The sequence below is a fragment of the Chenopodium album genome, chromosome 8 (genome assembly GCF_948465745.1).
Source record: "Chenopodium album chromosome 8, dcCheAlbu1.1, whole genome shotgun sequence".
NCBI classification, from domain to species: Eukaryota; Viridiplantae; Streptophyta; class Magnoliopsida; order Caryophyllales; family Amaranthaceae; genus Chenopodium; species Chenopodium album.
In genome coordinates, this window is record NC_137841.1 from 65913769 (window position 1) to 65929458 (window position 15690).

Sequence of the window (15690 nt, forward strand, 5' to 3'; positions counted from 1 at the left end):
TCATATGAGTTATTAATTTGAGAAGTGGGTATGGTATCACCATTAAAGGTAAAAAATAACTCATTTTGTATTTCAATACTCAAACTTAAGTTTTACCATTAAAATATGATCTTATACCTTAATTATGTGAACCAAACGCCCCCAAGCTTTTTTTTTTTTTTTTTTTTTGAAGGAAATCGCTTATGGTCCTAGCCCAAAATCTACCGTCACTCCATTTCAAATTGAATAAACCAAAAGGTTAAAAGGTTTAAACCCATTATTGTACTACTTCCTATTACTCTCTTCACCTCTTCCTTCTTCTTCGTCTTCTCTCTCTTTCTCCTCAACAATGGACCCAAACTCCATTGCAATGGCGAAACAAAGGTGGGAATTAGAGAACAACATCCAAACCCTCGAACCAACCGACCCCACCACTATAACCCCAACAACAATCCCAACAGAACCAACCCCATCTTCTTCATCTTCCACCGCCGCAACTTCCGACGCTTCCGACGCCATTTTCTTCTACGACGAAGCAGCACAAACCAAATTCCAGCAAGAAAAACCATGGGTTAATGACCCGCATTACTTTAAACGGGTTAAGATCTCGGCTCTTGCGTTGTTGAAGATGGTGGTTCATGCTCGTTCTGGGGGTACGATTGAAGTTATGGGGTTGATGCAGGGGAAAACTGATGGTGATGCGATTATTGTTTTGGATGCTTTTGCTTTGCCTGTTGAAGGTACTGAAACTAGGGTTAATGCTCAAGCTGATGCTTATGAGTATATGGTTGAGTATTCTCAGACTAATAAGCAGGTATTTTACCCTAATTTTGATTTCAATTGGAAGGAAGAGTTAATTTAGATGCGGTTGTTTTTAGGGTTTATTGATTTTTAGGGAAGAAGGGTTTGATCATTATTTATTTTGCTTTGAATTTCCTTTTTCTGGGTTTTTTTTTATTTGATGAAGGGTGAAATTTTCTGTGTGTTCCTTGTGAAATTAATCTTGGTGTTGATAGAACCCTAGTTTTTTTGGTTGTTCATTGATCAGGGGTTTTGGGGACTGGGTAAAAAAAACCCTAATTTGATGTTTGATTTTGCGAAAGCATTGAGCCCTAGATTGTAGTTCTTTCTTTTGATATCAATTCTATGATACTTGAGGATATTTTGAAGGTTTTTGAGGTTTTCTGTTAATGAAGTTGTATGAAGTTTTGAGTGATTTGTTGTCTATTCGGTTGCAATTTGTATGCGAATAACGGGTTACGGTTTTGTCTCTGTGTGAATGTAATTCATGTGATGAATTGGTTTGAAGGGGAGAAGGATTACTGTGGTTCACCTTGAAAGAGTTGACACTTATTTTGCACTTATGTGGTACACTACCTGTTTTTAAGGCTTTTAGCCTTTTAGTGAATTTTATCGAAGTACGTTGATATTTCTTTTGAATGCGAAAGTAGGGGGATGGTAGAAGGGAGAAGAGTATATTGGCAGCTGTGAGAAGGATGATGATGAAGAGTAGTCATAGTAAATGATGTGATGTTTTTGTTTTAAGGGAATTTCTGTGTTTTTGTTGTGGAATTAATTTAAGAGTTGATAGAACTCTAGTATTTTTTTGCTCATTGATAAGGGGTTTGGGGAATCTGATGTTTGATTTTGCAATAGCATTGAATTCTGGACTTGAGTTCTTTCTTTTGATTTCAATTTATAATACTTGGGGGTAATTTGAAGGTTTTGGTGGATTTCTGTATCATGATGTAGTAAGATTTTTTAGTGATTTGTTGTCTATTTGGTTGCAATTCTTATGCGATTAACGGGTTACGGTTTTGTCTGTGTGAACAAAACTCATATTGGTTTGAAGGGGAGAAGTATTACTCTGGTTCACCTCAAAAGAGTAGACACATTTGTTTCACTTAGTTAGTGCACTAGCCGCTTTCTAGGCTTTTAGCGAATTCTTATCGAAATATTTCTTTTGAATAAGGAATTAGGGGGACAGTAGAAGGGAGAGGAGTATTTTGGCAGCTGTGTGAGAAGGATGCTGAAGAGTGGCCATAGTAATCAGTAAATGTTGTGATGTGGTGTTGAATGAGAATTAGATTTGGCATGACATTGATGATAGCATTTTGAGATTGGATGATATTTTTTATTTTTGTTGTTGTTGAAGGAACAACTTCTGTTTTCTTAATTTGGTTCATTTTACTTATTGTTGCACTACTGATGTGCATTTGCATTGAGTTAACTTATTTTCTCCTGACTAACTACAGTAATTGTTTTCTCTTAGGTGCTTAGAATTGAATTTTCTAGAAACTACACAATTTCTTTAATAAGTCCCCATTCTGCTAATCTTATTTTGACTCACTGTCTCACTGTAATTCATACAATATAAGTTCAAATTAGTTCAGACAAAAGCTCTAAAGAAATTCTGACAAAATTATTTCAGTCAAAATAAGTTCACATAATTATAGACAAAATAAGTTTTTACCATGCAATCTCACACACACAAAGAAGAAAAATTCAATGTAAGGTTTTTTTCCAGACAACAAAAGATCAAATAATTTCAAATACGGTTAGTTTTTACATAAAAAGTTGAAAAGAATATGGTCTAATTATCATCAAATTAAGTGATGTTCATTCTATGTGATTTCTTTGTGCAACACAAGCTTTAAAATTTTTGCACCTCTGTCCTCCTAGTTTCTTATATTAATGGGTGGTTGCTATTCTTTTATATGCCTTATTCTTGTAAATTTTGGATGGCTTGCTCTTCTTTTATATATAAATGTTATTATTATTTGTTAATCTATTTATTTCTATTTCACACGAAATCATTTAATTAAGCATATTCTTGGTCAAAACTCAAAACAACAATGAACACTTTTCTTTGTCGGGACCCTAAAGTTTCATGCCATTATTATTTCTGGTGCTGCTGCATATTCAGTGATGCTCATGCAAACATTGGTTGTTTAGGCAGGACGTCTGGAAAATGTGGTTGGTTGGTACCACTCTCATCCTGGTTATGGTTGCTGGCTTTCGGGTATTGATGTTTCAACACAAATGCTCAACCAACAATTCCAGGAGCCCTTTCTGGCTGTTGTTATTGATCCAACTAGGACTGTTTCTGCTGGAAAAGTTGAAATTGGTGCTTTCAGGACATATCCAGAAGGATATAAGCCACCAGATGACCCTATCTCAGAGTATCAGACAATTCCATTAAACAAGATTGAAGACTTTGGAGTACATTGTAGACAGGTCTTTTACAAGCCTCTGTTGCTTTGCTGCAACTTTTGATATAATTTGGTGCTTGATTTCTTCTTCCTCATTTTGTGTTTTTCCTACTTGGCAGTACTACTCACTGGACATCACATATTTTAAGTCTTCACTTGATTGCCATCTGTTGGATCTTCTGTGGAACAAATATTGGGTGAATACTCTTTCCTCATCTCCATTGCTGGGAAATGGAGACTATGTTGCTGGGCAAATTTCAGATCTGGGTAACTTATCTATCTAGCCTTGATTATTGTTCTGATCATTAATTTTGTAGTAAAAGCCAGAATTAAAGTCGTTGAGCATCTGAATAAGTAGTTTCCTCTAACCATTTGCTTTGATAGTTTGATATATGAACTTTACCCCACTTGCTTCTCATTTCATAATCAGTAACTTCTTGATTGTGCAGCTGAGAAGTTGGAGCAGGCTGAGAATCAAATGGGCCATACACGATTTGGGTCTATAATCACTTCTCAAAGAAAAAAAGAGGTCAGCAGCGGGAGTGAATTTTTTTCCTGCGGAGAATTGATTGAATTGCTTGGTTTATGGTTTCTATAGTCATGCGTAGTACTTGCTTAAATTTCCAACTATTTTACTGCTTTCAAGGCTTTTTATTGGTTGGGGGGGGGGGGGGTGGGTCTTCTTGAGTCTTAGCTTAGATGTCCATTATTACTAAGACCGTTCATCTTTTACAGTGGTCGTAGAAATACACATTGATCAAAGAACAGGTATATGATGCTGCACATGGGCATAAACTCACAATTTTTAAAGAATATGCAACACAAAAGTGACTTATTGATTTGTGAAAATAGTATCAAACTCTAAGTAGTTAGTCTTGTCTTTTCTATGTTTTTGCTGGAAGTAATGTGCAGTAAATGTTAGTTTTTCCCTTAGCCTTACAAGTCATCTCAATCAATGATACTTAAGGTGCATTGAATTTGTGGCAGAAATGGAGTTTTTTGTTTTTTTAAAGCTTGAGAAATTGCAACTTGCTTATACCTGATTTGTTAATAGTACATACTGAAAGTAAATATGTTTTTGTGTACTTTGGATAAAATGTGCTGTTTCAGCAGTGTGGTTTTTCCTTTTTGCTATTATCTGTTTTACCGGTAGTTTTGAGCACATACATAAATTGGATTTACTGTCAAGGTTTTTTTTATTTTTTATTTTTTATTTTTTATTTTTTTTGTTGTTGTTGTTGTTGTTGTTGTCGTCGTTGTATTAAGGGAATGCTGTTTTCTCTAGATTAATTATGCTTATCCCTTCTTCCTTTAGCTTCAGAAGACCAATGCCATATGGCTATCTTTCTGCTTCTTTCTCTTGCATTTGTGGACTCTCCGTGGTTTGTTTAGGTTTAAAATAATGCAATTTTCTATGAACAAGCCGTGCATTGCACGGGCCAGAAGGCTAGTTAAAATTTTAATTAAGATACAACTAGCATGGTATACTTGTATAAACATGATTATTAGTTAGCTAATCACTTATTTTTTTTTAATAACCAATTAAAACTTGCTATATTGTAGCTAAAGATCATGAAGCTTAGAATGTCTAGGTTTGAACTGGATTTTCTGGAATTTAATATAGTTGATGTACTTTTTCCATCATTGCTCCCTACCATTTCTATATCTTGACGCTCAACGGAGGTCATCATGACTTGCTGCCTGCTTGGTTAAACTAACTCTTGCATAAATGTATGGTTACACAATGTCTTACTTTGTCCCCTTATTTCATGAAATGTACTGATGGTTAATGAACAAATTCAGAAATATAAGGTCATGCTTGTTTTTGTTATCTTTTTTTTTTCCTTGACAATACATTTGTCATCACACTTGATAGAATTGTTCCAAGTAATTAAGCTGATGGAGTTGATGGTCTGTGCTGTCTTGAACTTTTCCAAAAAAAAAAAAAAAAAGGCCAGTGAACTGTTAATTGTATGAATTCGTTCAAAATTTGATGGCAAAGGTATGACTGTATACCTGCCTAAGTGCTAGACCTAGCAATTTTGTGGATATAAAAATCCATTGTTGTCTACAGAATGAAGTGTTAAGTGTCCATATCGATGTTGGGGCGTTGAGGATCCACTGATCCAGCATGGTATTTGAGGTGAAGTGAAGGTTCCGAGTAATAAGTTTGGGAATGAGGTCTTGGATTTTCAGATGGTAAACTTGGAATCTTAATGTGTGAAACGAAGTTTTGGGTACAAGACTATTAATTTATGTTACGTTCAATGGTTTATGACGTGACTTGAGGATTTACATAGGAAATAAGGATGGACTTGAAGTGAATCGGAATACTGAAGTCTTGATTTTAACACAATCAAGTCTTTTGTCCATCAACTGCATTTTTGCTTAGCAAGATTTTTCTAAGGTTGGTCTTATAACCTGTAGGTTTGGTGGTTTGATTACCTAAAGGCTTAGATCTTTGAATGAGATGGGCTAACTGAGAATATAAAGGTTGTTATAGATATTCATGAGAAGCTTCACATTGGTCTTCTTGTAAGCTTAGGGTAAGAGAATTGCTTGTGGATACCTAATTCTTTCTATCTCTCTTTGGCATTTTTCCTCTAGATGTTCTAATCATTTTTCACTCAACTACCTGATTCTGGCATAAAGTTTTTGAATTCTTACCAGAAATTGTGTGGTGTGTGTAGGTTTCTTTCACCTTTTAAAGAAACTGCCTTGATCATTTATGTTTCCCTCTTTCTTTTTCCAGTTCTCTCTTTGGAAAAGCAGATTTGCATCGAGTCTATAATAACCAGCTACTCCTGAATCCTGATGCATGTCTTTTGCTTTATGCTCCAGCAGAATATAAAAGCTGTAGGCACTTTTATTTGATCAGCCTGATGACAAACACTAGAATACTCACATGCATCCCCCCTCTATTAAGAGCTGCAAAAATACATCCTTATGTTACATCATTGGGTCACTTTAATGTTTTACCAACCTGAAGTCTAGTAGTCAATCTATGTTAATTTCTTGGATTTTATGTAGTATTTTAATCTTGAATCTTCAATTCTGCTAATATGTACCCTTTGTTTGGAAGTATGTGGAGCTCTATATGTATCTCACTGAATGCCATTCTTGCAATGTCAAGTAGAGCTTGAAATTTGTCAGTTATGGGCTCTCTAATATTAGTTTCTCTGACTTCAATGGGATGATCTAGTTATCTCCAAACGATGAGAAAGTTTTTATTCTCTAACTTTAATGGGATGGTCTAGTTATCATTAAAAGATGCTCCAACTTCAATGGGATGATCTAGTTATCTCCAGAATAAAGTTCTTTCTTTGTACTGGTGCAATCTTTAGCCTATATACTAGGATGTCTGCAATTATGGCCAACATTACTTACTTTTTCCATCAGATATGATCTGAATTACTTATTTTGGATTTTGACTTACATCAATTGCAGGAAGAGCCAGCACTTGCCAAGATTACTCGTGACAGTACAAAGATAACGGTTGAACAAGTTCATGGTCTGATGTCGCAGGTATATGGCTAATTTTGTTTGTTATGCACTAGTGTACTCTAGTCATGTGATGGCCAATGTTTTAAATCTGTTTTCACTCACCTATCACTTTATGGCTCTTGTTTCCCTCTCACAGGTCATTAAAGATATACTTTTCAATTCTGTCCGGCCAGATCGGTCCCAGGCAGAGTCATCAGAGCCCGAACCAATGGTGGAGGCATGAGTACGGTATGCATCCCATGCAAGATCCTGGAGTTTTTTAAGCCTGAGGGTTTTCTTTTGAACATTTTAGATGTAAATCCCTTGTTGATTTTTGAGCACTCATACAAACTTTAGGATTCATATAACTGACTGCGGATCTTATAGTCATTAATTATAGGATTAAATGCTTAAAATCATACCATGTGTGATATTACTTGAAATCTGTTATGAACCTTAAATGCTTGCTTGTTCACAGTTTTGCTGACTGATATAAGGTTCGCCGTGTCTTTGTGTTCTTCCATCAGCCTGTTTTATCCATACTCTGTTACAAAAGCTACAATGGTAGACTATATATTTCCTCAGATTTCCCCATTGATTTGGGATATCAAGGCATATTGTTAAAGGTGACTAAAGAGCTTGTTATGGGCCCTTTGATTGAGGCTGAGAATATGGGTTAGAGGAAAAGGGCTTATTCCATTGTTTTGGCCTTTTGCTTTTAAAATCCTCTTCATCACTTTTGCGGTAAGAAGTTTACCACAAAATTGGCAAGTTGATTCCCATTTTGCTAAAAGGTTTCATGATTCCCCTACATAGAGAATCTCAATTATGAAATTGAAATTGGACCATATTAAAATTTAAACACCACCTCTTATCCTCCCATGGTATAGAATCTATTTTGTACTCGGGTACACCTTAAGTTAAGTTAGGTGTACCAAAGGGTATTTCTTAAAATATGCCTTGGGTAAACAAAGTCCTAGATCAACCGGTAAGAAGAAAAAGGTTTTATACTTCTATTACCTTAGAAAATACGTATACAGTGTAAAACTTTAGGAGTTGGGATTTTGGCATGTATGTTTCGCGTATTGGTTCAATCAATAATTCTTCACTCCAAATAATAATCTCATTGACAATCCATCTAATGGACCCATGAAGCATAGATAATGGCTTCCATCCTTTATCGAGGGATAAAAGTCTATGATAATAACTACTTTAGTATTAGAAGACAATAACACTAATAAATAGTACGTGGATAATTGGATTATGCCAACATAGTTTATATACATCTGTAGTTTTATTGGGCATTGAAAGTAAGCTCAGTTAGTTAAAGTTTTCCTCCTAGTTTCTTCCGAGATTGATTCTCATCATTCACCCTTATGGCTCTCTAAACACTAAAATAAAAAAATCGTTGTTGCATTGCTTGGTATAATAAAGTAGTGATATGACATAAGATAAATTATCTACTACTAAAAAATTCCCTAAACTTGTTTAATTGATTTTTTAGTATGGGAAAAAAGTTTCTGAAATCCAATGAGACATGAACATCTTGTAAAAAAAGAGTAGCTAAATTTGGTATTGGTAATCAACAGCTCTTGAAGGTCTAAAAGAGCAAGTAGAGTGTTTTGCCTAGGAAGAGCCATTGATTTGAAATTCACTATACAAAAATCAAATAGTGTGGAATTTGAAAAGGAGTTAGTGGTGGGGCATGAATGACTTGAAAGGAAAATGAAGGCCACATAACTTGCCTTACTTCTCTCAGTGAAGAATTGAATAGTTGAAGAGGACAGGAACCACAAAATTAGAGACTACCTCAAATGGAAGGGACCAAGGGAGGTAGCACCCAATATAAATACTTAGTAACTTATTGAAAAGCTCATATATACTCATCAAATTTGAAGGACAATGCAAGCCGTCGTTGGTGGTTAAGGCTATTCCGCATAACAGAGTATCAATTAGTGGATGTCACTTATCTTAGTTGGTTAAAGTATTAGAGGTAGTATTTGAGAATTGTGACTAATACATCTTGTGTTTATCATTTCCCTCCGCATTCTCTCTAAACCAAGAGCGGGAGAGAGGGGGAGGGGGGGGGGGGGGGGGGAGTATTAATATCTTTAGAGATTATATTGGATTATTTATAGCTCTCCCTAACATTTTCTAAATCAAGATGAGAACCAAACTTTACAACTTTTCAATTAGAAGATAATATAATGAAGACTTCATCATCAAATCTTATTGTATCATGATAAATCTATGAAAATCTCACAATCAGCATGTTAAAATGAGTAACGTTGAAAGTTTCTTTTTTTCCTTCTAAAAGGGAATACAGTTATACTATTCGAATTTGATTATCATAATTTAAATCTAAATTAAACCATTAATAATACAATTTTGTCAATTTAAGTAAAATAATGGCTGATTATATATTTGCATTATTTTTTAAAAAGAGGACAATATCAATTCTGTTATCTTTTGACTAGATTACTCCCTTCCATCTTTCATTCCTTGCCTTGCCTTGTCTTCCTCCATATTGGTGGGTTGGAAAATAGGGGTGTTACAAGCAATCATACATTCTCATGACTTTTTATCATCTCTATCTATCATTTGAGAAATGGGATTGGATTCTTTAATTTCTCTTTAGTATTTAGGTTCAAATTGGATGCTCTCTACAATATCCTAAGCTTTTTCAACATCTTCACATGGCCTTTACCGACCTCCACTATTTCTTGGATTAGATTCTCCTAATATTTGGCTCTGATTATTAATAAACACTATAAATAATTAAATTAAAAGATAATTAAATCAAAGAGTAAATTGATGCTTAAATTTCTTAGAACAAAATAAAATAAATGATTTGATGAATTTGGCATAAGATGGATAGAGAAGCATGTTTAGAAGGGTGTCAACCTTTTAATAAGAGAAATGCAAGGTGCATAGCATAGCACATAGGTTCGTTGCATGATGTTATGACCAAATTTTAGTGTGCCTTGTTTTTTAGGTGTTGCTTAAAAGTTAGACAGAGTAATAATTTCTCCTGACCAATAATAATGCTATACTATGAATTCCCAAAAAAAAAAAATTAATAAATAAAGTTGATGCAATTTTTTACATATCGATTTTTGTTAGAAGTATATTTGAACCGGAGATAATAAAGCTTACATAAAGAAAGTTTCAAACTTTACTCATTATAAACGCTGAATAATGAATATATATATTAAAGCAATTTTAGGATCTATAATTTTAGGTTAGGTTCTATAATTTTAGGTTAGGTTCAATTTTATCGAGTTTCTATTCTTTTAAAAAGTAGTTTATATAGAGGTCTTTTATGAAAAAGGGAAAGAAAGAGGATGGGGTAGGGATTCAAGTCAATACAAATTTTAAAATAAGATCGTCTTACAATCATTATGCTTGCAGTGACTTATACAATACAAGTAGTCTTATGATGAATGATGAGACAATTTTACGCAACCGTTTCTCTTAATAATTAGGACAAGTTTTAAATGGGTTGTTTGCATTGCATGAGTTTGGCTTGAGTGGTGTTTAATTGGTTTATAATGTAAGTCACTTAGCTTGATTCATCATGTATATAGTTTTTGGTTTGTTTAAAAGACCTCTCATAACCCAAGCAATATACATTTTATTATTTGAAATGTTAATGTGTTTTATGCTATATATTAAGAATTTGTTCTCTACCTTAAAAAAGCATGCATGGTTAATTGAGTCTAGTCCAACCCAATCACTTGTTAGCATAACACAAAATTACAACATATAAGTTCCAATTACGTAGTATTTCTATTTCTGAGGAAAAAAACAGTCTAAAACACATCTAAAATCCTAAAATTATAAAACATACATCACACACTTGGAACAAATAATCATTTATTATCTACCAAGTATGATGCATGGTTAAGTATGTAAGACCATAGTGTACTTTTTTTTTTTTTTTTTTCTTTTCTCGACTCACTCTTATATTTTATTTGTCATTGTTTTGTGTTCTTTCTAACTTTAAGGCATACTTTCTTAATCATTTTACCCCTCTTACAAATACTTTGTATCCAACTTCATTAAACAATTTATAAAAATTTACATTCTCTTTTACTTTATATATATTTTATAAAATTTCTTATGCTATACGTATATATTATATCGATCAATAACTGAATAAAACATTAAAGAGCAAAATTGTGGATTGTTTGCATAAACAATGTTTAGGACATAGGTTTAAAAATTCCCTACATGTGATGATATTAGGATCGGTCGTTATCGGCCAATCGTAATGCCAAATTTAGGCACATGTTTTTTTTATTACCACCTTTCATGCATCACATGCATGCATGCTCTCTCATGCAATTTCAGCCTTCTCGACTCATTGAGTCCCGTGACAATTCCTTTAATTTTGCACCAATATAAATAATTTTTCCCAAATTGCATCATACATTGTTTCGGGCAAGCTCCGGTACGGTAAGTCCTTTAGGGTTGGTAAAGGTTTACCGTTCAATTAGCCACCTACACAGTCAGCACAAATTAGCTAACCCGGGGATTATCCGGGGATAACCGCTCCGATGCTAAACTTAGTAATCTGATTAGAAGGATAAATGAAATAGTAAGAAAGTATTTCTAGAGAGAGAGATAAAGATTGTACCTTAATAATGAAAGTATGCATGGGTATTTATAGGAAGATAACCAAGTTGGTGCCACCTATCAGCATAGGTGGCAAACTGACCTTGTAGTCAGCAGGTGCCTACGTGGCCTGAAGCAGCTTTTCAGGCCATGTGGACGAGAAAAAGGTCGTTATGGACGTTAAGCTGATATGCTAATCAATAGATGATAGCATCATAACGTATTTTAGTGGCTAATGTATTTTAGTGGCTAATTATTAACGGTGTCAGCACTATCCCGTACATACATAATACATTAAAGTGGAGAAGAACTCAGGAGCATTACATAATTCACAATGACTATACTAAAATGTTACATTAGTAAAAATAATTTTAGTGTAACTATCTATAGTTTTATGAGTTATATACTGGTATTGTTATTTGTAAGTTTGTAACTTGAGATTAATCCACCTTTACACTATTGTTGTTTGTGAATTGTGACATATATAAAAGTGTATAGTCCATCAACTGAATTTGAACTTTAAAATATTGGTCTCCATAATAATTAAATGAAAATTAATTACTTTGCCCAAGTATGTAACGACCTATTTAGGTCGCTTTGATAGATTTTAGAAAATTTAATTTGGTTCATGGAAAACAATACATAAGAGTAATCGATGTAAATTAACAGTTCATATTACAAATTAACTAATATAGATTTGACCAATTTAGAATTAAATAATCATTTTTCTTCAACCAATACTAACATGTCACACCAAATTATTATTATTTTTTTTTTTTGAAAAAGAAATTAAAAAGCTTATTAATAGCTTTTCAAAATAAGTTTATTGAGCTTAGGATGTATCTCAGTTTTCTCTCAGTCAAACACTTTGGGCCTTTTCTGATTTACTAAAATAAGCTGAACTGAACTGAATTGAACTGTGTTAAACTGAATTATTTATGCGAGAAAGGAATTGGGAATTGAACTGAACTAAACTGAAATTAAGCTGAAGAGAACAAGTTCATTAAAGATTATGATTTGTGATCAAAACTCTCATTTTGTCCCAAAACCCTTCTAATAACGGTCTAACACCCTCTTCACATCACTTCATTGGTGCAATCAATACGAAACAAAGAAAGTACGAAAAGGGTACACATAGACATAGTCTATGTGTACCCCACATAGACAAGGGTTTTTATTGGTTGGAACAGTTGGCCCACTTGGTCCCACTTCAATATTTTCGAAATTTTCGCTGTAAGTTTTGCAAATGAAAAATTTTGAATTTTGAATTCTTAATTTGAATTTAATTGTACTTTTGGCTGTGAATAATGTTGGAGGATTTGCGAGAAGAAACTATGGAGGATGACTGTTGCTTTAAGGCGAGGGTCGACGAAGGTGACGGCTTTAAGGTGGGTAAGGTGGTTGAGAGGAAATAAAGGGTCGATGATCAATGTAATGAGAGAGAATGGTTTAGAGTATGAACGGTGGTCGGCGAAATCAGAGAGTGATGTAGTCCATAAGATGGTCTGAAACAATGGTGGGTGAAATAAAAGGCACGTGTGAGAGAGCGACAGAGACCAAATGTGTTGTTATAGTTTGAAATTGTTTTGAAAATATTTTGTAATTCATCATTTGTATTATTTTAGTATCAAAACTAATTGTTTTAGTATTATTTGTATTATATTAGTATAAAAAAGAATGTTTTATAAATAAAATTCATATAAAATTCTTAGTTGTGGTTGTTTATGGACATAAATATCACAAATTGTTATGATATTTGTTGGTCAATTATGTTCCTAAAATTCTTAGCCGTGATTGTATAATATTTGATTTTCAACTTGAAAAGAGTTTGTGAATTTAGATAAGTTAGTTATCGTAGATCTTTTAGAAGATGAGTTCTCTGTTACTATAGTAGTTGAAAACATTTGAGAAGAAAGAGTGGGTATGTGATTGTTGGTGAATTGGTTTCGATGTCGCCAAAAAATGGTTTCGAATGTCATCTACCAAATGAAACTCTTCAGCTTCAAATCAATGACTTTCTTCACCGTTGTTTGTCATTGCCATACAATGGTTCCTAAAACTACTTAAATTAACTACCTTCATAGAAGCAGTAATATTTTTTTTTTTATTTTAATGAAAATGACAGGATAAGTTCATCACTTTTAGCGCTCCTCTCTCCTTAGGCGGAACACTCAGAACACAAACTTTTACAGCTTAATTTTCCCGCTCAACTTTCTTTTTATCAATTTTTTAGCAAGCTAATGTGTTGCAATATTATTGGTTGTCTATGTGGGATACACATAGACTAAGTCTATGTGTATCAGCTCCCAAGAAAGTACTTGTTTAGTCAATCCGATAACTGGAAACAGTACGATAGGATTAAGGGACTATTGTTCCTAGGAATCTCCTTTTCCAAAGGACAATCATAGGGCAATAGCAAAAGCACTGGCTCATAACAAATTGGAGGTTAAATACACATGCACTTGTGCTATTCATTATCTTTCTGGCATCTATATATGTTTATTTTCTCCTTGCATAATTATCACATACTCTTACTTTATGCTCCTCCGGAGTTTGTGACCTTCTATTATTTGCTTATAACTAAAAAGTCCAATGTTTAAATATGCAGTGCAATGTTATTGTTCTAAATTAAAGGAAAATAATTTTTACCATTAGAAATGACTTATTAGTTATATGTAGGGGCAGTTTTTTTGGTGTTCCACCCGTTTCACCTTTTGGGGCTAATCCGAATTCGAGGATCAAGGGGCAGTTAGGTTTCAGTCCCCTCCTGATTGTTGTTGTGGGGGATCGAACACAGGTCCTCTTTTCTAAGTGTAGTCTCAATCATCACTGCACCTACATATCACTGCACCAACATCCAGGTTATATGTAGGTGCAATACTACAGTGTAATTAGCTCCCCAAAACAAACTTCCAGTTACAACATACTATTACAAATTACTTGGCTACTATATCTATTTTGGTGAATTTTTAATTTATTATTTTTAAAAAATAATGATTTCCTATAATGATATAAGAAAATATAAGAAATAGATAAATGGGCCAATTGATTTAAGGCCTTGTTCAGTTCAATTATTTTCTAAAAACATGAATTATTTTCTAAACTTTTACTTACTAAAACCTATTTATAGTATAAAAGTAATATTTAAAAATTAAAACTTATATTAATTGGTTTTCTTTTTTATCGGTTCTTCATAGTTACTAGTTAATTAGTTATTTACCAATTATTTCTTATACTTTGTATAGTTAGTAATTAGCTAAAAGACCAAGTTAACCAAAAGTTTAAGCTTATTGTTAAAGTCCAAAATTGGTTTATATAAGTCCAAGATCGGGTTTATATACTCTATTAAAGATTAAGGATGACTATGTGAGAATTTTATAATATGAAATATAGTTGTTTGGGGTACATATAATTTTTATTGGAAGATAAATAATAATATAATAGTGAATTTTTACCAAATAAATAAAATAAAAAAAAGTGTTGCATTTAATATCTAGAATGAAAATAGTGTTGTAATTAATTAAAAACGAATGAAAAAAAAAAAGGAAAACATTGTCCAATGTATCTAGTACAAGAAGAGGATAGAGGTAGGGAATGAAAGACAAAGAATTAGAAAGGCACGGCATTACTCCTTCAACTAAATGTAAAAAGCGCGGGCAGTCCTAGATAGGTTGGACTGGTTAGAGGCAATGTGGGTGATAGAGTATAAAACATTTTCCTGAGTCCCTATCCGTTTAAATTTTTGATTGAGTTGATCCTTTAATATGGTATCAGAGCTAACGTGGCACAAAAGTCATACGTTCAAATCTCATCCACCGACACTTTCGTGTGAAGGGCATGATAGAGTATAAAACATATTCCTATACCTCAATTATCAACTAAAGTTTTTAGTTGAGTTGGTCCTTTAACATTGAGTGGAACCATCCTAGTTTTGTTTACGGGTTAGGTTGAATTGTGCACAAGTTGGCTAGGTCAAATCTAGCTTTGGCTAAATGAGTTGTGGGTTTGTTTCAAAAAAAAAAAATGTGTTGTAAGTTGAGCAGGTTAGGTAGCTTGGTTCGTTGTAGAATTCTGAAGTAGGTTAGGTTTTCTTTTGGAAAAGTTGTGTATTTGATTGGGTTGGGGCGGGTTTGACCGGGTTCATGGACCATTCTTGTAGCCCGAAAACAAGCAACCACCAGAGCTGGGTTGTATCGTATTCAAGGCTTTGTGTTGGGTTGTCAATCGGTTGAGCGAGTTGGTCCAAGTAGACCATGTGTAACGCAGTTTTATTGATAGCATGAAAAATGACGTGAATGAATTTTCCTAAATGGTGTAGTTTTCTCACCATTTCAAAGAATTGGAAAACTTCATTAATTTGAATTGCATTGGAGGCCGGTGGATGTTTGTGCTTGGTTGT

General features: G+C 33.6%; 1 protein-coding gene across 1 annotated transcript; it reads left to right on the top strand.

Moving 5' to 3' along the window:
* The first annotated feature begins 265 nt into the window (after window positions 1-265).
* On the top strand, window positions 266-7197 carry LOC145556298 (COP9 signalosome complex subunit 5a-like). Its single transcript, XM_081617948.1, has 6 exons — window positions 266-793; window positions 2935-3216; window positions 3311-3458; window positions 3641-3720; window positions 6639-6716; window positions 6832-7197. Exons 1-6 carry the CDS (start codon window positions 329-331, stop codon window positions 6916-6918), a joined length of 1140 nt encoding a protein of 379 aa, XP_081474074.1. The 5' UTR covers window positions 266-328; the 3' UTR covers window positions 6919-7197.
* Window positions 7198-15690: the final 8493 nt, after the last annotated feature.